The sequence below is a fragment of the Dermacentor albipictus genome, chromosome 5 (genome assembly GCF_038994185.2).
Source record: "Dermacentor albipictus isolate Rhodes 1998 colony chromosome 5, USDA_Dalb.pri_finalv2, whole genome shotgun sequence".
Classification (NCBI taxonomy): domain Eukaryota; kingdom Metazoa; phylum Arthropoda; class Arachnida; order Ixodida; family Ixodidae; genus Dermacentor; species Dermacentor albipictus.
The window spans coordinates 111,606,738-111,633,782 of NC_091825.1; the positions used below are offsets into that span (position 1 = coordinate 111,606,738).

The 27,045-nt window shown below is 49.4% G+C and overlaps 1 protein-coding gene across 5 annotated transcripts in view; it reads left to right on the forward strand.

The window, feature by feature from the left end:
- LOC139060039 (protein Wnt-2-like) overlaps positions 1-27,045 on the forward strand; it is a 79,542-nt gene that overhangs the window by 21,963 nt on the left and 30,534 nt on the right. The window contains exon 1 of one of the 5 annotated variants that reach the window (XM_070538768.1): positions 19,965-20,115. The exons of 3 other annotated variants lie outside the window; for them this stretch is intronic. In XM_070538768.1, the coding sequence (XP_070394869.1) occupies positions 20,102-20,115 (14 nt within the window). In that variant the 5' untranslated portion in view covers positions 19,965-20,101. Of the gene's footprint in view, positions 1-19,964; positions 20,116-24,814; positions 24,892-27,045 lie in introns of those variants that run through there. One more of the 5 variants, XM_070538767.1, reaches the window with a different exon arrangement.

A 27,045-nucleotide genomic window follows, 5' to 3' on the forward strand; every position in this document is an offset into this window, starting at 1 on the left:
CGCCCGGGCTCGTCATGTAGGCACTTCACGGCGACTGTCTTTCTCGCCTGTCGATGTGAAAACTTTGACCTGAGGTAATTATTGCTCGGCGGAACTGTCGGCCGACGTTGGGACAGCGCAGCCGTCGCCCGCGTATCTGCGGGGCTCGGGAACGGGAGCCGCTGCGCATACGTTAGTCGCGTGGAATGTCTCGTCCGCTGCGTCTGCCATATCTAGTCATCGTGTGGCGGATGGAACGGTTCTTCTATAAGGGAGCCGGGTTTGAAATGGGGTGCGTAAAATTTGATAGATGGGTTTCTGGCTGCGCGCCACCTTCGTGTACAGCGCTAATTACGCTTTGCTAAGTTGCTACCTAACTGTCGCTCGCAGCTAAGGTGTATCCTCTGTACGCTTCTCCTCTCGCATTATTATCATCATAGCACGGGTGCTTTCGAAGCGCGAAGCCGTCGAACCTGTAGTGCATGTACGGAAGTGAACACCTCCGGAGAGCAGGTCGTGTGAAATAATGAAATGGGATTATGCAGCTATAGCTCACTCCGGAATTTCGACAGCGGTGTCGTTTGGAAGGCTAAGCCCACTTCTGGCCCCCGTTGGAACGCGAGATAGCGTGCTCTTATCTTCAGCTCACAACGCGCGTAAGTATACACTCTAAAAACAGTTTGCACCCTTTGGGGTGTATATTTGTCCCACAACAATAATCGTCATCTGTCTTGCCCGCGTTTCCTTTCTTTAACGCTGCGAGCCCGGTACTTCCCAGTCACGAACGGCGTGCGCGTTATCAGTGTGACGCAGCATTCTCGACAGGAAAGTAGCGAGCGCCGAGTTTTCAGGAAAGGAAACGCAAGCAAGGCAGATGACGGTTATTGTTGTGGGACAAATATACACCCCAAAGGGTGCAAACTGTTTTTAGAGTGTAGCCACCGTCAGGATGATGTCGTTTTCGCGCAGCACGGAGAACCGCTTTCACGGTGTTGCTTCGTAATTCTGGAACGGCGCGCAGCGTTGAATTTAAATAACATGTGCAACTACAGGCGTAAATCCGGGGACATTGAAGATTGTCAGGCTGAGGAAGTCGCCGTGGATGTGTATGAAATGTTGCTTCGTTCTCGGCGTGCCTGCAGGGCATCCGCCGACTGTGCCTGAGGCAGGGTTACCTTGCGCTTGCGTGGCGTGTACAAATCTTCTTCACACTTAACTCGGACATGCAGGAAATTCGTGGAGGTGTCTTGGGAAAGAGACGCACGTTCTAAGAAGCTTGCAATAACATTTCTATCTCTCTCTCCCCTCTTTCTTTCTTTTCTTTCCTTCTATCTGTTTTTGAAACGAGGCTGGACGTATAGCGTAGCACTTTCTTTTTCCTGATTTCGGGCGATTTGGCGCAAAGAATATGCAGCAACAAAAATTGCACGGAACTGTCACCAAAAAACGCTTGCTTCGACAGCAGGCTTTAGGAACCTGCTCGAGGATTGTTCCTATAGGTGGTGGCCACGAGGTAGTAGTGTTGACGTAGCTGATGATGACACTAGGATTAGATGACCAACACGATGCGTTACGAATGCGCCGAGCTGGACTCGCTTGCTGGGGTCACGTAGGCACAGCATTAACGAGCGCCATGTACGATCACAATGGCGTGCGGAAGCTTTCGTGTGATAAGGTGCATTTTACTGGAGGTAGGTTTCATGACTCTGTATTGTAAAGAAAAAAGAAAGAAAGAAAGAAAGAAAGAAACGCGGCGGAGGCTTAGTTGTATCGGTGCTCAGGAAGTGGCACAGAAGTTTTTTTTTTTTTTCACATATATGCTATTCTTCCGGCATAACGACATTAGGTTAAGAAACAATTCACTGTGTGAATAGGAAGCACTTTGGGATGTCTGATCGTGTGCTTGCGTGGACGGGAAGGACGAATTTTGCTAACCCATGAGTACAAACACAAGCGGCTTAGGAGATCTTCAAATGTAAAAAAAAAGTCGGTTGAAAATACCCCAGAAATTAGCTCCTGGCAACAGCATTGGTATAGGTATGTTGTGCATGGGCAGTGCTTTGGTTATCGTGCACTTGCCTGTCAGTTTGTAGAATCCTCTTCCAATTAAAACATTTCGTGCACACCCGAATCGCTTTCAAAGCTGCGTCTTGTTGCAAGTTTTCCTGCGCGTTGCAAACCACAATGATTCGTGTTCTGCATGCCTGCGCTGATGCAACGCCTAGCCATGCCAGGAGTCACAAAAGGTACAACTACGTGTGGCCGCTGAAAAGTTGCTCATCAGCATCACGTGTTTCGCTGTTATTGTTAGTGTATTGTGTTATGGTGTTGTACGTCAGCAGCTGCGCTAACATTCAGTATCTCCGCGCCAGCAGAAAGGTCACTTTACTGACCATTTATGTGAATTATTGGAAGATTTCAACGAACACTTTTCTTTTTCATGTCCCGAGAGTGAAGTTTGATGTCTGTAATTTGTTATTCTATTTTCAGTTTTATGCTAATACTAGTGCTCCTCTATGAGACAGAAGATGCGAATAATGTCACCATGTTACGTGAAATACGAAGGTTATATTTTTCTTTTTCCAGCACTGTCATCTTGAAAACACACACACACCCGGCGAAAGTCGTCAACCTGTTGCATGCAAGGTCCCTGCATGCAAAGGGACCTTGCAAGGGGTCCCTGCATGCAAGGGGACAGAGCAGGTCGTTTATGCGTTTGCCAGTTTTTTTCTAAGACCGATGCTGGGACTCATCGGAATGATGCTATGTTCTCTAAATATCCGTGATTGAGTTGCTCGACTTCCGCAACACAAAATACAAGCTTGGCGGCGTGCTTTATACTATACCACAGACACGCAGCCTAACACGAAGCACTCGTACATGGTAAATATATCGTAAGGCGGCGCGAAGACCTTGCATCTTCCTAACTACGAGGCTGTCATGCGCGCTGCGCATCCTACTCATCTTGTGATAAGCAAGTAGTGATGGTCCCGTGCATGGTTATTTAACGATTTGCACTGCAGGTTATGACGCGATAATAGTGATCAGAAAAATGGTAACCGTACGCGGATGGCTCGGCCCTCACACATCTTTTTTCATCCCCTTCTCGGCCTTCAGACAGACAGACAGACGCAGCGTTGATGGAGAGAGCGACCTGTTATGCTTGGACAGAGAAATCAGCGTAAAGGCTGCCTGCTTGCACCAAACGGTAGCGGCTAGAGCTGTGCCCGTAAACGCGCTCGCCGGGGCAATTACAGATGCGAAAGCTGTAATGTGTACGTATGCAGCGAGCGCATAGGGCTTCGCTGGTTCTATAATCCCAGCCTTCCCCAGTCAGTGCGCCAGAGTGATGGCCTGAGCATGGTCAGATCGCAGGCGGCCCCTGGACTGAACAGAAGCAAGCAGTTAACGCTATACGAACGAGAGAAAAGAAAGAGCGGGTCAGGGCCAGAGCACGTTCATCTTCTTAGACGAAAACTGTGACCGCCACTCCTATTCACTTCTTCCTCCCTGATCCAACTCTCCTGTGCGCCTTCTTTGTTCTACGACGGTCTTTGGCCGTGAGAAAAACGCTGATTGAGATGGAAGGAACGGCCGTCTGCTAAGCGTGGCAGGAGACGGTGCGTCCGGCGCGGGATTAAAAGCGCGCGGCGGTTGCTTATAAGTTTGTTTTGGGCGCGTACCCCGTCACAATAGAATGCATGTCCTGATTGCGCCGGCCGCTCACGAAGATAAATGGTCACGTAAATGGGCGGAGCGAGAGAGTGGGAACACTGCAAACAAACAATGTACAAAGGAGAGAAGAAGAAAAGAAAAATACCTAAATGGAGAACACTTCCAGAGAACACGGCTTCGTGGCTGACCTCCGCGACTGTTGAAGTGAACGTCTTCTGTCGGGAAGCTCGTTCAGAAACAGGAAGAAAAGAAAACTGCGAAGATGCTTTGAGGCTAACAAAACATTTGCTCTTTCTCGCTGCATCCCCTTTAGTCCATACTGCTGTTATCGACAAGGCGGCTGTATACGCATATTAATTAAATCGAACCACGTTTCGGAGACCGATGCTTTGCCGATAAGAGAGAGAACAGGTTCGCCACACTTGGCCCGCAGCAGCGTTTTCTTGCTCGCCGATTACGTTGGCTTGGCCAAATGGCCTCCACCCGGTTCAAGACGTTCGAACGCTAAGCGTAATGTTTTCTCATTGATTTAAGCGGTTTTGCGGACAGCGAGAGAGGAAGGATGGTGTCTGTAATGAGAAGTGGAGGAGTTCGCCTCACTGGCAGACGTGGCATGCCTCTTCAAATGTAGGGTGAAGATTAAACCATGCACGCACGCACAGCCAACGCTGACACATGTGTACGGAAGATTTAGTCTACAAAGTTTCTCTGGAAGTCTAGGAGCAGTTTTGCTCCAAGCGCCACGTTAGGGGCTTCTTTTTCCTTTCTTTTTCTTTTTTCCATTTGACGTCTGCTCTACCAGACGCATTCCTGGTTAACGTTCCTTCCCTCTGCCTTTCTTTCCTCCTTCTCCTTGCCTTACGAAAATTGCTAGAGGGCGCCAGTGTATATGGCAGCTGCAAGCATGACGGTTCAGGCCAGTATGAGAATGATGCGCAGGATTTGCCTAAACTTTGTCCTTCTGTCTTCGTACGGCTTCGTGACTCGTTTTCAACGAAATATTGCCTTATAAACGCAAATATACCTAGTAATTATGCGTGCGTGCGCGGACTAATGACCTTGCTGCGTTGAGAAAAATATAGATGCTTATAAATTTTGAAAAGGGAAAGCTTAAGAAATAGCGACGCGAGATGTTTGAAGCCGCAAGCTCGAAGACGAGACAAATCCGTCTACTAACCGTTATTTCCGTGGTGGATGAACGGTCGCTCCCTCTAGCGATATTTGTAGGAAACTCTGCAGAGTCTCCGGTTCGTTCCCGCGGTAGCCCAAGATGGGAGTTCAAGTGGCAACAATAGCAGAGGTCCATAGATGTGAGATAATTAAGGGCCTTGACTGCCGGTAGTTTTTCGCTTCATTGTGTTACATAGGCAACGCAGATCCAGCAACATGTCCGTTATAACGTGTGAAGAGCGAGGAAAACGATCGAAGAAGAGTATAAAAATGGACAGGAACGTGTGTAAGAACCGTACATTTGAGACAAAACGGAGTACGAGAAAGGGCGCCTTTGTTGGGTGGATGATGCCGACGTCACCGTTAATGCTTTTTTCTTTAGTTATTTTGTGTACACCCCTGTTTAATGCCAATTGGCCCTGACGGTAAAGAAAGAAATCATAAATTAATTAAATCACTAATTTCGTAGCAGGATACTTCCTCGCACAAGATTAGATGTTATGCTGTACTTCACCGAATCTACCATTTGTCACTGCGTTGGATGCGGTGGTCTAGTACAGTGCGCATGCAGGGGTAAGTTTCTATTTGTAAATTGACGCTGGAGAATTTGTGGGCGTTGGTGATATAGTCGCGTTGCCTCCCCATAAAGAGCATAACAGGGCGATGTCCCTTCTGTTCGGATGAAATCGTCTGCAACAGATCTCCCCGGTCTTTGACAGCCCTCATTAATATGACATATGAGCGCATTGCAACATATAAGGTTTTATCTGCAGACAGGTATATCTTGTGCCAAATCTTCTTGTTGCGGTGTCTGTCCGGCCATCACAGATAAAGCTAGAAGTTTAACCTGCGGATAAGAAGGCATATCGCATGTTGCTTGCGTACTCGTGCAGTTTCATCTTCTCTATGTATGCTAATGTATGCTGTGTCGCGCTTGATTTATTGCCTATGTAAGCAGCTTTTGTACCCACCCCTGCAATGCTTCGCAATGAGACGGCACTACATCTAAATAAAACTAAAGAAAAAGTTATAGCCAACGCACAGAGTTATTACGAACGTCGAGACAACCAGTTTAGTTTTTACGACCGACTGTTAATTTAGATTGCGCATTTTAATTGTCTCTTCGTGGACAAAAATGCTACTAAAAATGAAGAAAAGTGAGATTCCAGCAGACAACTGGAATTCCACTGTCGGCTGCACTTAACTGCACGAGGATGTAGATACCATCGCCATATATCTATTCCAGCAGCAGCCGATCTTGACTGCATCCTACTACCATTACCATATGTCTGTTTACAGACTAGTTCCTAGAAGACGAAGCCAAGGAAGGAAGAGCTTGGCATCGACGTTCAGTGCTTCGGCTATCTAAACCAGCACGAAACTATGCTGTATAAATTTAGATATTTAGCTGCTGGTCGCGAACTTCGAGTTTCGTGAGTACTTAAGCAACTCAGAGAAACAGTGAGAGAGAGAGAGAGGGAGGGGAGGGGGGAGGGAGGGAGATCGGTCAGAGAGATATTTTGGAGAGGTGGAGGAGCTATATTCTTCAGCCCTTTAAGGACCACAGCTCAGCGGCAGGACAAAGTGCAAGCAACAGATGTGGGCGTCCCTGTCGAGAGACGGAGAGAGAGGTTGCAAAAGGATAGACAGTTGGGCGAGTTGGTACGGTAACATGATTTTGGCTTCTAGCGCGAAGTGAAACACGGACACAGAAAGGAGCAGACAGGACGAGCGCTAGAGAGAGAGGTTGACGGGATTTATTATCTAGGAAGTGGAGAAGTTACTGGTTGGAATTCAGGTAGGGTGGAAAGTAGGGCTTGGCGGTAACTCATGACCCATGGTACAGCGCGATGACGACAAGGCGTACAGGAGACGGACTTCGCCCATGTGGCGTCTACTCCTATCCGTCTTGTTGTACTCCCTCTGTAGCTATGGCCAAGTTGCTAGAGCCGGCTACTGCAATACCTTTAAGCTACCAGAACAAAGTCACTACCATGCGATGGAAGAAATAAAGTTTGTAACCCTGTTAGAAGAACCCCACATGCCCGATAACTGCAGCTACTGCAAGGCTAATCCCACCAGTAGCCTACAACCACTCAACTCAACTCAACTCAACTCAACTCAACTCAACTCAACTCCTATGTCCAATAACACCATATGATAGAGGAGGACATAGGGTTTTTTCTTGGGGGGGGGGGGGGAGGGATTCCATATGTTTTATGTGGTATTATCGGTAATGGGTGTTACGGGGCATATGTGCTTTCTTTTTTTATATCACCACAAGTATATCAAGTATATCACCACAACAAACAATGCCAGCTACGCAGTCTATGTGCGCTCATTATAAAGAAGCGGCGTGCAATAAGGGCTGCAATGCGGCGGTTGTGGTCGAAGGGCCCCTAAGACGGCATGGAGGCAACCGCATACGAAAACATGGAGGAGTAAAAACCGTGTCAACAACTGGTATTTACTGAAGGACATTTTTTGTGTGTGCACTCATGACGCCCTTTTTGACCACGAGGATTGTGTTGCAGCTCATACTGCAAGCCGACGCCGACACCGACGCTGACGCTGGACTTTATGTGACACGGTGTCTTAATCGCGTTAAAACGTGGTGGTCGTACGGTAAGGCGCAGCCAGTGCAGCTTTCATTTCACGAAGGCGGATCTACTGTTTATGATTAAATTTCGTTTTTTTTTCTTTTTGCCTGCATTCCCCGTTTTGGGCACTTTCGCGCCTCGATGTATATATGCCGTGCTCGCGGAACGAAACGCCATCAATTTAAACCCAAGGAAATAAATACGTGTATACTTTCGTTTTCCACGTCTCTATAGTTAGTGTTACATAGGCGTAATTTTCGCTCTTGTGTGCAGATCAGAGTCCATCCCCCCTTTAGATACTGGGGCACGAATTCGCGAAGCTTCCCATTCGTAATTGCTCTTCGTCGTCGGGAGGCTGTCTGTTCTATGATATGTCCAGCATTAAGATTGGCTGAAATTTGCTCTTACAAATGTAAAAGTAGTTTGGAAAGACAGGTCCAGATGAATAGCGGCATGAGAGCGCACTCTCAGTAATTACGCTTATTGGTTGTTCTATTTAAACTTAGCCTTTGGGTTTCTATCTGTGAGTACTCTTACCACATCAGCAATTTCTAGGCACCTCGCCTTGGTAATGGGCAATACAAGTATTCCTCTGTGCATAACCGCGTGCCATGGACAGCCGATGCGGTTCCAGAAAATGAGTTTCGTGTCACTTTCTGTCCGGTACTTGGGGGTCGGCACGTGGCCTTTTTGGATAGCATTCCTCGTGGGATGGGTTTTGGACGTGTACACTCTTAGGCAAAGGTACACCCTTTGGGGCGTACATCTGCCACCCAACAATAAACGTCATCTTCCTCGCTTGCGTTTCCTTTCTCGAAAACGCCGCGCCCGCCACTTTCCTGTCGGGAATGCTAAGTCGTGCTGATAACGCGCATGCCGTTCGTTACTGGGAAGTACCGGGCTCGCAGCGTTAAGGAAAGGAAATGCGGTCAAGGGGGACGACGTTTATTGTTGTGTGGCAAGATACAACCCATAGGGTGTAATTTTGTTTAAGGGTGTACAGGGCGCCGGCCGCCCGGTTATATGGCCAGTAAAACAGGTCCTCCACTCTCTTAATGGCAGCTGGCCGACTAGCGAGTCTCGCGCTACCGACGTGCGAATGCGGGTTGCAAGCCTGCGTCGAGCTTGCGTCGAGCGCCACCACAGCGGGCGGCCGCTCAGTCGGGGCAATATCTTTTACGACCCTCTCAAGCCCTCCTTTAATCCCCATTGAACATCTGTCGTTCGGAAATCCGGATTCGCCGTCGTATGAGGGCGGAATTTTCCGGGGCTCTGCTAAGCGCTCGTGTTGGACGTTAATCTAATGATAAGATAATAAAGTACGAACGTCCAGTTTAGCGAACTGCTGCACTCGCATCGGCCGCGTGCATTTTGAGGCGCTTGAGCGAAGCTTGGAATTCTTCAAATCGGTGCAACAGATATCCAGAAGACGTTTTTTTCTTTCTTCTTCGTCAACTCGTTATTCGAGATGGTGGGGAGTCGAGGATCGTAACGGATTAGGGGGTGCGTTGAAATTAGGAAATGTGCAGACATATTCGGCCTTCGTAAGACAGGGCAATTGCAAATCGCAGGGAGCGGTGTATGTCCTTTCAGTGTGCAATACGCAGGCTGTTGCCGCTGCCGATGGAACTCGTACAGAAAACGGCTACGCATGCGTCTGGCACACCAAAACGATTGGTGTGATCTACCAAACTCTGATCGTCTCTATAGGCGCAAGGTCCCGGACTGCTGTTCTGACTAGGAGATGCTGGTTCAAACGGCTGCACGCTTATTGCGATAAAAAAAAAAAAACATAGGCGCGTGAAGGACGTCAGCGTCGGCAACGGCGTTTCAAAACCTGCGCTAAGGAGGCCAGTCGCACGTGCACGTAGGGTGCGGAGGCAGTTGCATCCCCTGTCGGCAATGATTCAAGTCGCCCCCGAAACTGTTTCGCCTAATCAAATAACTTCGAGGCCAAATCAAGCGTCGTCAACGCTGACGCTTCGATTTGCGTACAGCTCGTCGCGGCTGCCTCCACTTCACGCGGCAGCAAACGAGGGGAGGGGAGGGGGGGGCATGATTTACTACGCTCCCGGCAAACCGTATTTATAGGCGTCGGCGAAAACCATCGTCGCCCGTCTGCGTTCTGTGGTGGTGGGTAGGCGGGACGTCGTTCTCGGGGGTCGGCGAGGCGCTTATCGCCCTGGACGCATCTCCGCAGCAGAGGCCGCGGGTGAGTTATGCCGGTGTTGAGCGAGGCCGTATGCGCGACGCGCGCGCTCATCGCTCATGAAGCAAGTCAGCGCCCAATTCAGATGCGATACGGGGGCCTGCATGCCCGGGCCGCGGCAGAAAAGAAGAGACACGTACGACGACGGCGACGAATCGAGGTTGGACTCTCGAGCGGCTGCGCGGGCGAAGTGCGAGCCGAGCTGCGGGCGGTCGGTCGGTCGCGCGGCGGCGGTCTGGTATGGACGACGTCATCCTCGCTGCGAATCTCGGCGTGCATCTGGTCCCGCCCACGACGTGGCGGCGTTTGAAAGATCGCGCGTTCGCCGCCGTCGTCGTCGCCGTCTGCGGTGGCACCAACGGCTTAGCCTGTCCTTTAGCCGCGAGGAGGCTAATATATAATAAACGTGCAGCGGCATATACGGTGCATACGGGTTCGCTGCGTTCGGACGGACTCCTGCTTCGCATGGCGTAGCTATAGCTATCAGTGACGACTCGCATATTCTCAGACGGGTCTTGACTGAGAACTCTTCCTCGGCTCCATAGCTATCAGTGACGACTCGCATATTCTCAGACGGGTCTTGACTGAGAACTCTTCCTTGGCTCCATGGATGTAGGATGGAAAGAGCGAACACGAGACTGTGTCACGGTAGGTTTTACTTCCTTCCCCCGCACTCTTCGGAAAAGACGACGAGTCCGACAGCAACGCGTGAGTGTAGCAGCAACGCAAACGTTGCAATACACGACTGGAGCCTGGAGAAAGAAATGTGAATATAGTGCTCGGCAAAGCAGCCGAACACGTGTGCATTGATTAATGCTCACCAGGAAAGAAGAAGCAAACTGGGCAGAATGAGCGCAGGGTCACATGCTGGGCAAGACTTCTGGAGACACGATGCAGAGACAGAGCAAAGGGGACAGCTTCGTGAAAAGCTGGCGTGCCTATAGGCTGACTGTGTGACGTCATGTTTCATCTAGTTGATTTGTTTCCTCCTTACTGGACTCCGCCGAGTAAGGAGCCTTCATGCAAGCTTACATGAAGGTACCACCACCACCCTATAAACGACTAACGTTGCCTGAAAGTACACTATACGTATCAATTGGAGATTCAATACTTCCAGTAGAGGTTGAGATTTCTCTAGTTCACCTGAAAATAACGTTGATTTGACTGTCAAAAGTCCCCTTTTTTACGTTGAAAAGATGTTATGTAAATGTCTCTGCTGGATATTCGTTACAGTTCTTTATATTAGTGCAAGGCTGAACTGCACTATAACCGCGCTACCAAGATGAAATTTTTGTACATTTTGTGTGGGAATAGTTTAGCAAGTTCTACCCATGTCATCCTGGGCTGCCTCATTTGTGGTTTTACCGTGGGCTGCCAAAGCCAAGCGGCCTAGAGATCTTTGGTTAACTTCCAACCCCGACAAGATATCCGATTTTAAGCGCAGAATGTTAGTGCTGACACCATTACTCCTTTCAAGATTCCACGCACCTCCTCATGTTTATTGTACAGCTCCGAAACGCCCTATGTTTAATTATTGCTGCATTCCGCGTGGCCATTACCTTCAAATAACCTTGTTGGGTGTTTGAGTAAGTCTTTCCTTCGTTTACGTGTACGTCTAGGTATTTGTATTGTTTGACCATGGGATATGACTTGCTGTTGAATTGATGCCGCGTAATTGCTCGTCTCTTCATAAAAATAGTGCAATTCCCGATTTCTCTGTGCTAAGCTCAAGGCCTAGATTTGTCGCTGCGTTGCCACACACAATCGCAAGTCTCTGTATATCTCTCGCCTGCCGAGTAGAGCACAGCGCCGCTTCTCGTTTGAAAAATGCACTCAGCTTAAGTGACGTTCCTGTAAGATTGCTAAGAAAAGTCGCGCTTGATACGTGGAAGCACATTCGTTCAATACATTCCAGTAGACAATGAAAGCACCTGGTTAATAAAAAAATATTCTATCAGGAATAGCTGTGGGATGTCGCTAAACGGCATGCAACCATTTAAGTCAAAATCCCAGCCATGGCGGCTGCATTTAGATGAGGGCGAAATGCAAAAACACCCTCGTACTTAGATTTAGGTGCTCGTTAAACAACTTGAGGTGGCCAAAATTAATCTGGAGTCCCCCACTACGGCGTGCCTCATAATCATATTGTGGTTTTGGCAGGCAAAACCCCATGATTTAATTAATTCAACCTTTACCTTTAGTCTATATAGGCCGGTGATAGAAGGAAGTGTGAGGCGCTACCTAGTGTCTTTGGACGAGATAGTATTGACTATAGGAACGTTCTAGAATAAGTTGGTGAGCATGCGACTGTGAGAAGCTCTCCTACTCGTCTATGTCCTGCTACTTGTTAACACTCTCTATAATAATCGTACCCAACTGCTAGCAAGCTTATTATACCTTTCCGTTTTTTTATCGATTGTAATGAACAAAAGATATAAACATCTCTCCGTTAAGAAAAGAGATTCTACTTTCGACAACATTGTTTTGAACGACGCTGGATAAGCATCGCATGTACGAATAAATGTTTTGCAATCATTGCAACCTATTTTTTATCTATAGCTTCTTGTCCGCGGCCCGGCGTTAGTACAAGTATTTTTTGCTTTACTTTCTCTGGCCATTTGTTATGCCGCTTTTTCCTCATCTGTACATTATCATCACCGTACGCGTGCATTTCTTCTTCATCGCCTGTGTCCTGATGAATCGGAACTGGAACTTGTCACACTTCTAAAGGCAGGGAACAGAACCACAGCATGGCATGGCCAATGAGGTATACGTAACTTCCTAACTTGAATTTAAGGGCAGGCAAAAAAAAAAAGAACAACAAGCTGGGATTTTGACGTATGCCCTACATAAAAAGGCCTTTAATTTTCTGCTTGATTGGATTCAGTGATATAGAAAATGAAGCAACGCGAATGTCTTTGAACGGACACTCTCAAACTGATACACCAAATGACAGCATAGCACTGAAGTAATGCAAGCTTCTGTGTGATTGACTGCTTCGTTCTAGCTCAAAATGCTATTCACGCAGTTCTTTTGTTTGTTTTGTTTTCTTATAGAACATATTTCAGCATTCAAACTGAAATTACACTTCTTATTGTTTATAGTCAAAAGTCCATAAAGGCTTTTTTTTTCTTCTTTCTCGTTTTTGCGCTAGCCCCCCCCCCCCCCCCCCCCCCCCCCCCACTCCGTACGTGACAAATGATGTCAGCAAAACAAAAGCCGTTGCGGTGTGCCCCATTTCAGCCTGGTCAGTCTCACCTCAGGCGTGGCGGTCAAAAGTAGGGCATATCATATGCCCAAGTCACGTTGCCGGTTATAGTGACCTGGGCGTTTTGGACACTCGTCGTTTAGAAGAGATATGTCCGTTCCAGCTTTTCCCTCAAACTCTTCGGTGCTGGCGATTTTGTAAGCGGGCGGTGTCGCTTTCCATCACTGCTTGAGAAAACTGGATAGATTACTTAGGGAGGAGGAAAGAGAAAAGAAGAAGGCAGGGAGGTTAACCAGAATAACGTCCGGTTGGCTACCCTACACCGGGGGAATGGGAAAGGGGAAAGCAAAGATCACAGGGAGAGAGAGGAGGGAAGGAAAGAAGGAAATTGCGGCAAGTTCGCTGTCGCGTGTGGTTTTACAGAGATTGCCTTAATAGCCATAGGTGGTCGCACAAACCCATCGTCCTTAAGAAACACAAAAGCGCCTTCACCGCTTTATGGGCCGACGGGCGATGGGGGCGGTGTTCCAGCAGCACCTGCACAGAAAGCGGCCGATTGTCCAGTTTTTGGAAAGCTTTGGCAAGTTCTTGTCTCTCTAGGGCATAACTTGGACAGTGGCACAGCAGGTGGTCGATGTTTTCTTCGGTGCCACAGACCTCGCATGCTGCACTGTCAGTCACTCCAATTAATGCAGAGTATGCCTTAGCGGACAGAAAATAGTCGTGGGCTTCACGCCATGCGCATGACCGATATTAGATGCTCTGACGAGCAGGGAGTGCAAATCTTAACCGCTGACCCGAGGAAGTGGCACGAACAGCCAAAGAACTTAGCATGAGTCTTGCTTGACCAGCTGTGAGCAAGAGGTCGCCGGTTCAGTTCCTACCGCAGCGGGCGCATTACAATGAAGGTGGTATGAAAAAAAAAAGCATGCTCGCATGTCATGCATTGAGGTGCACGTTAAAGAACTGAAGGTGGTCGAAATTAATCACGAATCCCTCAACAAGGCACGCCTCATAACGAGATCCTTGTTTCGGCACGTAAAAAAGCTCATAATTTAATTAATTTAAATAAATTGACCGGCTGTGCGTAGCCGAAGAAAGATATGTGCGCGCTCAAACGTATCCCCTTTGGTAGCTTTTGTTGCCACGTACATTTCTTCATTGTGATCAGTACTAAGCCGTTGATATACGCGGCTTCTTTGGAATGCACACTTAAAGGCCTTGTTCAAAAGCTGTACGTACCACCGCTACCCGCACCGGCAGAGCTGACGCCGTAAAGCTTTAGGATTCTTGCCGGGAATTTCTTGGAGTGTAAAGCTGTTAACGGTGAAAGTGAGGGTTCTTCTGAAATTTCAGAGCTTCGGGTGTGCCACTTATCGAGAGCTCGCGGGCTTCATTCCCAACTGCGGAAGTAGCGTTCCTATAGGGGTGTAGTCCCAAAACGCCCGCGTTTGCTGAATTTAGAGGCACCTTAACGAATGCCATGTCGACATAAAATACCCCGGAGCCACTCAATAAAGGATTGACCGATAAATGAATCATTTATGGGACTGACATACTGATTAGTTAACCGTTCATCTTCAGAGCGCCGGGTACAAAAGTCGAACCTCATTGGATTGGCCGAAATTGATTGCGAACGCGCAATCAATGGCCCGGTAACTTTTCAAGAGAAGCGCATTATTGTTCATTTCCTAACGCCAGAGCGGTATATATCAGGGAGAACGCCGCCTCTAGCTGTATTCGAATGGACAGCTTACGATATACGTTCAGGTCAACGATCATGCCGACATCCTGTTCACCGCACAGCCGAAGAAAGACCTCAGAATCGAGGCCGCCTTCCACTTCGTAAAGAATAGGCGCTACTTTCTTATAGCTTTCTTTTTGAAGGAATTAAGACATAGTGCGTATGCGATCTGACGGCACCTCCACATTTGCCGACGCCGATGCGAACGTTCTCGTCCAACGCTTTGCTGCGTCGGGACGAGCGCTGGGAAAGAGCAGAAGGGAAAGGGGCTACACAACGCTCTCCGGACACGCGCACGCCTCCAGCCACAGAAGTGAGACGAACCTAGAAGGAAAGCTGGGGTCAGTGGCGAGGACACGGCGAGTTGATTATTAAATAAGGAAGGCACGCAATTAACGCCGCGCCGTTTTCAGTCCCCTCTGTGAAGAACAACGTAAATAACAGATAAGCGAAAGGAAAGAAGGAGACCCGATAAGCGGAGGAGAACCGGCTTTACATGTGCAGTCCCATTCGGAGCCTCGGGCGAGGGGTGGAAAGGGGCGGTCACTCGGCGAGGAGTCGAATGGGCAAGGCGTATCTGCGACACACACACACACACACACACACACACACACACACACACACACACACACACACACACACACACACACACACACACACACACACACACACACACACACATGCGCGCGCGCGTCCGCAAACGTACAAACTCGCAAGCCCTCTCTCGCACAGAGACAAACAAAACAAACACACAAACACACAAGCGAATGCGTGAGCAAACACGCACACACGAAAACATACTGCGAGGCCGTCTTTGCGAAAGCAGCGCCAGTGGGGAAATGATTAATGACGACACGGTCTCGCTTACCAAGGTTGCACGTATACCCTCCAGTGTACAGATACTTTCTCTCTCTCCTACTCTTTTTTTTTTTTCGTAGTGCACGCGAAGTAGCAGGGTCCATGTTATTCCTCTCCTATCCCCTCGCCGCATCTCACTCTCTTGTTCACCCTGTGTTCACATAGCGAGATAAGGGCGCTGGCTCCGCGGTGGTCTGTTTATATGTGCGCATACACGGCCTCGTATAAGCTTCTCGAAAGCGCGCACGCGCGTTTCCCAAATCCGCAAACGAGGACGTAGCACGTCGTCCATCTCCGCAACTTCTTCCGTCTTCCGCGGGGGCATTCGGCGAGCAATCGCAGGCGAGCGAAATCGGAGTGCACCCGCGGGCACGGGAGTGACCGTGCCCGATCCAAAGGTGATGGGACGGGGCTAGTGTCCTCACTTCAGCCCCCGTGGGACGAAGAAATCGGAAGCGTGGTCAACACCGAGGCAGGGTCGATAGTGCGTATACGTGTGACCCGGCCTTTTGGGGGATAAAAAATGCAGGCGCCCGTTTGCGAAAGTTAGCTGGAATCTATACACACGGCGGGCCTCGGTGGACAGGGTTGTAATACAAGCTGTTGCTTCCGCATCGTTGCCCAAGTCGAATGGCCTGCGGTGCGGCTTGTCACCTTGGTGCCAGTCCCTACTTCACCTTCCCAGGGGGCCTACTGAGCCGCATGGTTCTGCACTTGAAAGTATATACTGGCGTAAGTGATGACCGAGGGATCGCTATCTGAACGGGTGTATCTTGTTTGTAAGCGCAAACCGAATACGCGGAGAAGGCGTCACGCAGAGAGTCGGGGTGTGAAGTCATCGTTCCGATCCAACCACGCGGGTCCGAAACCCCACGGCGACAGCAGCACAGTGATGGCATTATACACGGAGCGGAATAAGAGGGACGGAAACTGTTGTAAATGAATATACAGGCTGTACCACCTGTCATACACCAAGATTTAAAAATTTGCAAATTCTACCTACCTGGACAGGACCAAGGTAATGTTGTTTGCCGTCGCTTGGATCGAGATGCTCAGATTATTTTTTTGCACCCCGGGTAATTACATAATTAGAAACATTAAAAACTCTTGATACAGCTTTGTGTTGCTCAATACATGCTACAGCAAATTGTTTTTCCGAGCGTGAAAAAAACCCACGAATACACGCTAAGTGCCTCGAGCGGCCAGTCGCGCGGCTATTTTGCGTGTAGTCGCGGGATTGTGTCATGCTCGGGAATACACTTTTATGTAGCGCGTATTGAGAAGCAGAAAGCTGTATCGGGAGCGTTTCATGTCGCTCTACAATTTTGTCGTTGGCACTTTTCAACTAATTATAATATTTGAGAAACTGATTAATTAATTTATTCAGACCAACTATGCAATTAGGCGGAATGCAAAAGTAATCTGAGTATTTCCAAGCGACGGCAAACAACATAACCTTGGTTCTGTCTACTTTCCAGCTACGTGGCACCTGCACATATTTAAATCTTGGTATATGACATTTGGGACGCTCTGTATGTAACGATTCTTTGCGTCGCCGATTTGGAAGCATTAGAACGGTTTGAGAAGACTCCAAACACAAGCAACGCTATTACTGCTGCCCCCTTGATTAACCGGCTCTCATACACATGCTCTCATTCGAACGCTGTAGTGCCGCACACTTGAGCCCTGCCACACTGTTTTTTTTTTATTTATTTAATTGAGCATATGACAGGAGACATCCAGTTGCTTGTTTTTTTGCTACTCGAGCCAGGTCTTGCCATGCTCTTCCAACACCGTGAGCGGCGTGCCCAACAAGTAGGCAGGAACAAGTTGTGCTCAAAAGAATGCGTAAAAGCTTCTGGTGTTCATATTCCTCCGTCACCATGACGGATAGGCTGGCTACCTTAACTGCAATTCATTATAGCTTCAGGGATGCTAGTTAGTGAACTGAAGGAAAACAAGCCGAGATCGTGACCTTACTGCTCGGTTGACGAAGCACTGCCGGACGCGCTCCTTGAACTACATGGCTAGGTCTACTCCTGCAAAGACGTTGACGAAGATGAAGACGATGAAAGGCGCTTCTGGTAGCCTAATGGCAGCTCTTTTGTCTCGCGTGGCCACCAGGTGCCCCTCACCAAGCTTGCAGCTGAGAGCCGTGACAGGCAGGCCACCGAGGACGCAGATCGACTCAGCCCGACGTAAGCACCGCCCGCTGCGATGCAAACATGCCACGGCAGGGGGCGCTGTAGCGGCGGTAACTTCCGGTTGATTTATGGCGCGTCCCCGGGGCCTCGACAGGGAACAAATAAAGAGAAAATCGCTCCGATAGTATACGCGCCGCAGAGCCACCCCGCCCAACTGGACGAGGGAATAGAGGCTGCGCGCATCAAACCCCATATTGCGCTGTAATGTGCAAACTGCGAGTTCGCTTTACGATGCCGATTGTAGGTTTTGTTGTAAGAGTAACGTGGTTCCCGGCAGTCTATCTCTCTCTCTCTCTCTGTTAACAGTAGGCGACTGGTAGGCTCCGCCCATTCGCTTCGAAACCTATCATCAAGGTCCGCGAGCAACGCGGCAATTCATCACGGAAGAAGAGGAAGCAGGACGTGTCTCAAGGCCTGCCGTCTTCTGCGTAGGCGGAGGCAGGATCCCGATGCGCACAGGGCAGACCAGCGTGAACCGCCGCGCAGAACTCGAGAACGACCCCTGGACGAAGGACGGCAAAGAGATGCTGCCAAGGAACGGCTCGCATGCGCTGCACGCTTCGCCCCGGATCTCGGTTTCCGTAAACCCCAATTAGCGGCTGCGCAGCGTCCGACGAAGCGGAGCGAGCCTAATTTGCTTAGACACACACGCCGCACACGCCCCGAAGCGGATGCCCGCCCACGCCTCCCGTGAAGCACGGGCGAAAAGGCGAAGGCAGAGGGGGGGAACGGACAGCGTCCTGGCACGAGAATTCCTCGCCGGACGAAACGCTGGAAACCCCAGGGGAGCGGTGACCGAGCTTCGTCGCAAACCTGTCTCGAGGCGTTTTGCTCGTGAGATCGATGCTTGTCATCGCTCGCGGTGTAATGCTCAATTTTAAATGTTGTCGCACATTCGGTGGCCCGGACATGACTGATGGCATGACGTAGATGCATGGATCGCCACACCGCCTTTTGGGTTTTGCGCTTTATCGACCCCTTTTTAGTGCCAATGCCCAATTCCGTTCCGTTACTAGGAACGAAAGTCCGCTCCCGACTGGAGCAGCAAGGGAACTACACCATGCCTCCGACTCACAGCAATGCTGAAACGGACAATTCTGGCGGTCTCTTGTGGTGAAGACCACTCAAGTTGGACGTAGCTCAGTCTATTCGTGTGTGTGCGTGTGTGTCTGTGTGATATATATATATATATATATATATATATATATATATATATATATATATATATATATATATATATATATATATATATATATATATATATATATAAATATCCAAACAAACAAGCAAATAGGGCAATAAACTGTGCAGCCTTGAGATCTGAGTATTTTTGGCGAGCTTTTCAGCTGTTTCGAGATAGCTGAGTATATTCGGTCTCTTCTATCTGTCCCCTTGAATTCCTGAGCACACCAATCAACAGTTGCTACATTTCGTCCAAACCGAGACATCGTCTTTATGTTTTCTTCCTTCTATAGCAATTGTGTTACCTTCTTATCCTTCAAACCTCACCCCAAATTCTTTACTCCCTCCAAGCATCCCTCATATCGAACCACTTCCATTAGTTTAGTACGAATCCTGACAAGAAACTGTAACAGCTTTTCTTTACCAGTTTTACTCTAATCCCCTCCTGTAATGGCCCGTTGCTGGGTTGACATAATCACGAAATAAGTAAATAAATAAATGCAAATTGAAGCGAGAAACAGAGAAGGAATAAAACCTCATCTAAAAGGCTTGCAGTAACCCCTTTGATATCTCGTTTGGCTTTCAGACCACGGATTAAGACCTGGAGGTTTACGACGTTGGAATGGCGCGTCGATTGCTATCGAAATGCGCGCGCAAGTGGGATGCGTCTCGGAGCTGATTGTAGGCCGTTTAGCCGAATCCAGAGCTACCCACACGGGTCGCGGCAATCCACAGCGGGTCAGGCCGCCCCTGTCAGGGCAGTCTGGCTGCTCCGAATGCACTGGCGCAAGAACAAAAAAAGAAGCAACAACAACGGAACAATAGCTGAACCAATGACTCGCTCCTTCCAATACTCCAACACGGCATGCAAGCACGCACATACGCACGAGTAGGTGCATCGCCACGTACACAGACGCGCATTTTCTTGCTTTGCCTTTGGCAGGCTGGCGGCACTTAATGCTCCGAACGCGGACGGGGTGGGAGATAACTGGCAAAAGCTCGGAATAGGCGCGCCAGCGGCTACGCGTCTGTCGTCACGCATGCTGAGCCCGTCGCCTTTAGCGAGTCGCCACGTGTCCGATAAACGTCGAGCCCGGCAGCTCACTTTGGTGGGCGATATAGGTGGACTAGGGGGCGTCTCCACCTTCTCGGTCGTGCGTGTACGTAGTACGTGCCAGCGTACGCTACCGAGCCAGCGACGAGGCGGTTTTGCCACGTCGTAGAATCGATACGAAGGTGGACGTGCGGGGCTTCGCCGATGACGATGCACGGATGGAGGAACGCTGGTGAGGATGGTGCGCGTGTGGGGGGGCTTGCCTTCAAAATCGGGAGTGCATTATGGGCTCGCCGTGTCGACAGAGCTCGTGCGTGGCGAACACGGACGGTTAGCGAGCGCGCGCGCATCGTTTTGCGCCGTGTTATAACGAAGAAAGGAGGCGGCTGTCGACCGGCTTCTCCGCGCCCGCCATTTTCCCCGATAGATCGACCTCCGAGTTGTGCAGGAATCGGAGTGTAAAGTGATATAATTTGCTTGCGTGCGGCGTACGCAGTGGGCGACTTCTCTCGCTTTTCTTTTTTGTTTACAGTCGTAATACGTGCATATCAATGCGATCGGTCCCCACTCAGGGCGGACTCGAAAGGAGGCGATAAGACGGTCTATAGCTGTGCAGTACTTTGCGGCGACACAGCCTCGTTTCTTTTGCGCTTGTAGAGCGTTCTTCCTTTTTTTTCTGCTCTCCTTATTTTCCGGACGTTTCCAGACGAAGTCTGGTTTAGTCAGAGTTCCAGCACGCAGACGGCTGCTCAGTAGTATATTGGAACCGCGCTGGTTACTGGCGTATCTTATCCGTCGCTCGACTTGGCAGTCGGTAGCACTTGCTGGCCTTCGGATAGGCGTGTGTTTGAGAGCGGCCGCTGGGTGCAGGTGTTGAGACAGGAACGTCGCTCCTTTTTGTTTGTGCATAAACGGCCCAAGCGTTGCTTCTCTTTACCTGTACATGAAATGCACTAACGAAACGTCAGTCTTGAGAGCGGGGCGAGCTTTGATCTCGGAATCGAGAGTTCGACATCTTCATATTAAGCTGAACTGAGAATATGTTTCCGTCAAATTTACACGGTGACTCGGTACTTTCTGGTACTTTCTACAAATCCGGGCTAAAACGAGTATGTTCTTGTTGTGGCTGCCTATAAGAGAGAGAGAGAGAGAGAGAGATAGGGGAAAGACAAGCAGAGGGATCAACGAGAACCATATCCAGTTTGCGATCCTATGCGGGGGGAAGTTGGTTAAAGCATGAAAAGAAAAAATGAAAGGAGAGATAGGCGGTGAGGGCCTGTACATTCGGAGGTGCCCATTTAGATCAAAGTCTACCATAGGAACCGCAGCAACCTACGTGTCGCTTCCTGAGCTTGCAGCACACGTTACCAATGTCCGAGGCCACTGTCCTTCGAACATTATGCAAAAAAGGTGAGGCGTGCAGACAGGACACAAGAGAACAGAAGTGGACAACACGAACGCCGCTTCGTACACTTCTCTTGTGTCTTGTGTGCACGCCTCACCTTTTTTTGCATAATGAATCCTTACCAACTATATCTCAGCTTTCTGTCGTTCTAAAATGTCCTTCGGACGATATGCTGATGGCCGCATGACCGTTCTATCTTTCGAGGTAGTTAGTGCTGTGAAGTATTGCGTTCTTTAATGCGACTGTACATAGTAGGATTCCTGCGCTCAGCCTCCCGCTTTGAAGCTTAGACTGCGGCGAGAGATGTGTTTGTTAATGTGTAGAAACTCGGGAAGTGTTGCCACCCTTGTTCTATTACTTCCTCAGGTGACAACTCCCGTCACGCTGAAAGTGCCCTACATTTTTGTATGCTTTTGACAATAGTGTCCTCTTGTCCTTAGCCGTTCAGGTTATCCTAAGAATGATTTCCTTGATTTCCTAATGATCTTTTTCCCACATCAACTTAAGTTTACTATGTCCTATTCTCAGCCGGCGTTTCTGGTTTTGCGACATTCGTCAATCGTTCCCTTCCATATTTTGCTCGACCACGATTCACATCGTCTTCGCAACAAGGATCAGTCCTAATCGCTTTCTTTATTTTTCATATGTTTTTCTCGCGTGTATCTCCTTAATACATGCTATAACTACTGCCAACTTTATGCTTGAAGCTAGATTTTATTGTCCCCAGCTCAGACCTTTTAAAGCGAATAAATTTTGCTCCTGTTCAGTTGTTCGTTTTCGTGTCCGGTGGTCGGAGGTTGATGGCAGGAGGATGATGTTACACCAGCCGAAACAAAGGTGCGCCTGTAGAGGGCGAATGCTGTCGCGAAACCGAGCTCAAAGAAATTTTATTCTCCCGTCGGCAACTTGCAACAGCTGTATCTACACAAGTTCATACCTTGAACACAACGTACCGTCCGCGCAGTGCAAAACACTCGATGTATATGTACTTCGGGTGCACTTCAAACAAACAAATGAGCAAGCAAACAAACTGGCAGTTTCGCCCTTATCACTGACCGTGACAACAAGGTTTAGCGTTGCGCATGAAGTTCCTGGGCGGTGTTCTAAGTACACGAGGGTGCGACAGTACTGTCTAATACGGGAGTGGCGACATACAATGGTACGCCAAAAATTTCTGGCAACCCAGCCCCGCCATGTTCGAAATTCGCACAGGCGCCACTACACCGCCCGTAAAGAGCGACACCAGCGAAATTACATCACTTTGAGATCCAGAACATAAAATTGTTTTTGCCCTTCCTAATAGTCTGAGAAGATTTAAAGATTATGAGGAACAATTTAGTCAAGAAGATAAAACCTTTTTGAGAAATTATTGCGGTTGAGTGGAATACAAATAGATGCATGTATACGGGTGGCGGCGAGGTCAAAAATTAAATTGCTGCCACAGTAAGAGCGAGAAAACAGCGTCATGGACTCCTTCGAAGGCCCACGTCTTCGGTATTGTTGTCCCTACGGGGAATGGTCCCGAGACCGTCGTCCACGTGACGTCCTCAATAGTTGGCCTTTCTGAGGTGTACTGCGTTCAGCACATGGGAGGCCTCAACTTCCAAGTCACCGTCAAGCGCATGGCTTCCATGACTTTAATCGTCGACGCTGGCTGCCTCGTCATCAGTGGCGAGCGTTGTCCTGTCGTTTCCGTTGGCCCGCAGGTCACCAACGTAACCTGCCTCTTTTAAAGCGAAAGCTTTACTGGCCGCGAACTTGCGATTTCGCCGTGGCGGTGCTCCGAGGAGGCACATGACGTCACACCGCGTTCCTCGCCACACCGCGCTCCTCGTCGTTGCGCTCGCCTCCGCTCGCTTCGCCAGCTGCGTCGCATGCCTGATAACATGTCGGAGGATTGAAAAGGAGAGCTCGCATGCGCCGCGACCACAGTTGAGGCGGCAGTATGGACGGCGACAGTTCTGATAAGCAGGAGGAGTCCTGGAATCGACATCGAAACGAGATAAAGTGGAAACGAATCGCCCAGGAAACAGACGAACAGCGCGCCGAACGACTGGCTAAACGCCGCAACAAAGCTAGACAACCAGACTAACCTGTACTTGCAATAAAGATTAACCAAGTCTACCCATTCTATGCCTTAGCTTTCGCTACGTATATCCTGGCATCGCCGAGCTAAGCCACTGCCAATTTTTTGCCGTCCTTCGTTCCGAACGAAGTCCTCGTCCAAGGACTATACCATCATACGGCTAGGTTCTGTCTGTCAACGCTGGTCTTATGAGTGGACGACGTGGCGTGCTCACGAGCACACGCTTCGGTCGTATGGAAATGAGTACCACAACCCGGGTCCCCAATTATCTGCGAGTCTCTGGTCATCGTGTTACGTTTGACTACCGCGGCTTGCAACGCGTGTGTCGTCGGTGCGGCTCCAGCGACCACTACCGTGCACAGTGCCCCACAGCGTTCTGTGGCCGTTGTGGTGTCCATGGCCACGAAAGCGATGGATGCGACCGTCCTTGTCGGCGTTGCGGGGATGGCCACCCTACGGTCGCGTGCTCTGTGCGGCCTTCATACTCGGACGGTGCTGCTGGAGCCTATACCGCCTTACCGCCGGCGTCAACTGCGGTTGCAACTGCGCGCGACGCCGTAACCAACGAAATTGAACTCACACCGCATCAACCAGCGTCGACAAATGAAAAAACAAGAGGCATGTAACTCGGGAATTCCCAACGCGCCATGTTCGCCGGCCTCCTCTACTGAAAAAGAAGACCCTGACGTGGCGGATCGCAACACGCGATGTTCGCTGGCCTTCCAAACAGCGAAGGACACGTATGCTGTGGCCGAAAGCGCCTCCACTCCCGCTGCTGCCATCAATCCTCCTGATCGCATGCAGCAAGGTTTTAAACACAGATAAAACACCTGACCCGGCGATTACTACAGTCGATACACCCACGAAATCTGCTGTGGCTTCATCCGCCTCAATTGCATCGCCTACAATGACGCAACCGTTACATCTGAATTGAGCCCCCGGCTGCCGAAATTGAATTATGGGGTTTTACATGCCAAAACCACTTTCTGATTATGAGGCACACCGTAGTGGAGGACTCCGGAAATTTCGACCACCTGGGGTTCTTTAACGTGCACCTAAATCTAAGTACACGGGCCTTTTCGCATTTCGCCCCCATCGAAATGCGGCCGCCGTGGCCGGGATTCGATCCCGCGACCTCGTGCTCAGCAGCCTAACACCCACTGAGCAACCACGGCGGGTACGGCTGCCGAAATTGTCGGCGATGATGAAATAAATCCCGCGGCCCTACCGCTACCGACATCACCCTCATCAGGAAACACCTTCAGCCTCGGAGTTGATAGCAGCGTAGGACTCTCGCCAAGCCTGGATGAACTAGACATAGAAATTGCGGCCCCGTGAGGCGTAAAGCGTGCCCATGCGTCAGCCTCTGGCTCGGACGGCGGCCCGGATCGCCGTGCCGAGTTACAGCGGCCCCCAAAAAAACCTCGGCCTTCTTTGACATGCAGGGTCGAAGAAATGACGTGTGCATTGCATAACCCCTGGACTTGCTCCCGGGGCGCCGACTTCAACACGACCAGGTCAGTTTGGTGATACTACTAATTAAATATGCCTGACACCCTAAAATTATTTCATTAAACGCCAAAGGGTTCCGAAGTCCTCTAAACAAACCGAAATTATCAGCGTGGTGCGCGCAAAAAATTGTGGCATACTGTGTTTGCAAGAAACAAATTTTTTCACCATTGGACATGTTCTTACTTTCAAACGCATTTTCAACCTAGTCTCTTTCTTCTCCTTCGCGACATCATGCTCTAGTGGAGTTGGTATTATTATTTTTAACAGAGCTCTCTTGCGAGATCATCATGTCTTTTATGATGGGACAGGGTGGATATTGGTATTTGATTGTGTACTATCTTCATTTAGGTTACGGATTTTGTGCATATATAGGCCCGCGCAGGCCATTAAGTCCAATTGTTTTTTTTTTCGTGACCTGGACGTGTATTTCCTAGATGGTCGTCACGTGGTGCTTGTTGGGGATTCTAACTGCGTCTTAGCTACGTCTTAGCGCAGAAGGAAGCGAGAGAGAGAGAGAGATAGAGAGAGAAATATCCGCGGCGAGGCGCGCGTTGTGACGTCATCTGCCTTCTCGGAGTACCGCCCCGGCGAAATCGCAAGTTCGCGGCCAGTAAAGCTTTCGCTTTTAAAAAAAGGAGGAGGTTGGAGACAGCGACCTGCAGTTGACGCTGCTGCGTGTTACGTGTCAGGCGTGTCCACCTTCTCATACCAATGCCCGGGTCTTCCATGCTGTCGTCCCTGCGAGGAGTGGTCCTGGGACCGTTGACGACGCAGTGTCCTCTATAGCTAGCCTCTCTCAGGTATACTGCGTTCAGCACGTGGAAAGCCTGAGCATTCAAGTGATTGTAAAGAACACTATTGTCATGGCTCTAATGGTCGATTCTGGTGGCCTGGTCGTCGGGTGCGGGTGTGTTACTGTCTTTACCGCAATATGGAACAGATCTTGAAGCGCACCGACCCACAGGTAAAGAGCAAGTTTTCTGTAGAAGCGATGCAGACAGCGCTTTCACAGAAAAGCAAACAGGACAGTGCTTCGCTGTAACCAGATGTCATCTGTAACCCTCTGTCTGTGTGTCGGGGCGCTTCAAGATCTGTTCACTACTTCAGCCAACTAGGCCGTCTCGTTATAGTGTTACCCTTATATATAACCCGCCTTACCGTTTTTCCTTTGAAACGAAGTTTGTACCCAAGTCCCGTCAGCATACACCAATGTACTGCCAGTAAAGATTGTGGTCTCGCAAGCGGATGACACAAGGTGCTGACAAGCACCTACTTTTTCCATTTGGAGATGAGCACCATGAACCTAGTCCCCAAATATATAACTCCGAATATACGCATGGTTTCAGTGACATTTTACTATGGCGGCTTACAACGTGTGCATCGTTGGTACGGCACCAGCAATCATTATAGCGCGCAGTACGCAGCACCATGCCACTGTTTGAAGGCACTGGGTCGCCCTGGACATAGCTGCATATTTAGCCGACTGACACCTTTTGGCTTTTCGTCAAGTTTCATCGCCCTTATTGGAAATTCTCACATTGTACATTTTTTTATGGGCGTGATAGTGCAGAATTTCCCGTTATCGGTGGCGTACCCCCAAAGGGCTGCCCTCTATCGCCGGTACTTTTTGTGCTTAGCCCCGAGCAATTCGTGCGTATAATGTACTCGGTGACGCTCATGTGCAAGACCTACAATTACCACGTAGTGGTGTTGTAAAAGTAACAGGCTTGGCCGGCAGCATCGCATTGTATCTCACAAATAAAGGCAGGTTCGCCGCACTGTCTTTCCACTTCTGGAGCGACTCTGTTATGTGAACCACTGTCGGTTCTTTTAGATGGACTGTTGTTCCTAGGGCGTTGACGAAGACTGGACACTGCAGCGAGTTTTAAGTTGTAGATAGTTCAGCAAATCCATAACATAGATGCTTAGGACTCGTCATTGATCACAGCCTATCTTGGTCGAAGCACATCAGTGCACTGCGGATTAAATTATCTAGTTTTATACATGTTCTTCATGTTGTAGCTGGACTAAGACTGGGCCCCTCTGAACAAAGTCTTTTGCAGATATATCAAGTGTTGTCTGTGGGCTACTTACGATACAGCCTGTGCTTTTCAATATACGTTCAACTTGTCTCCGTTCGGTGGAAAGACTTCAGACCC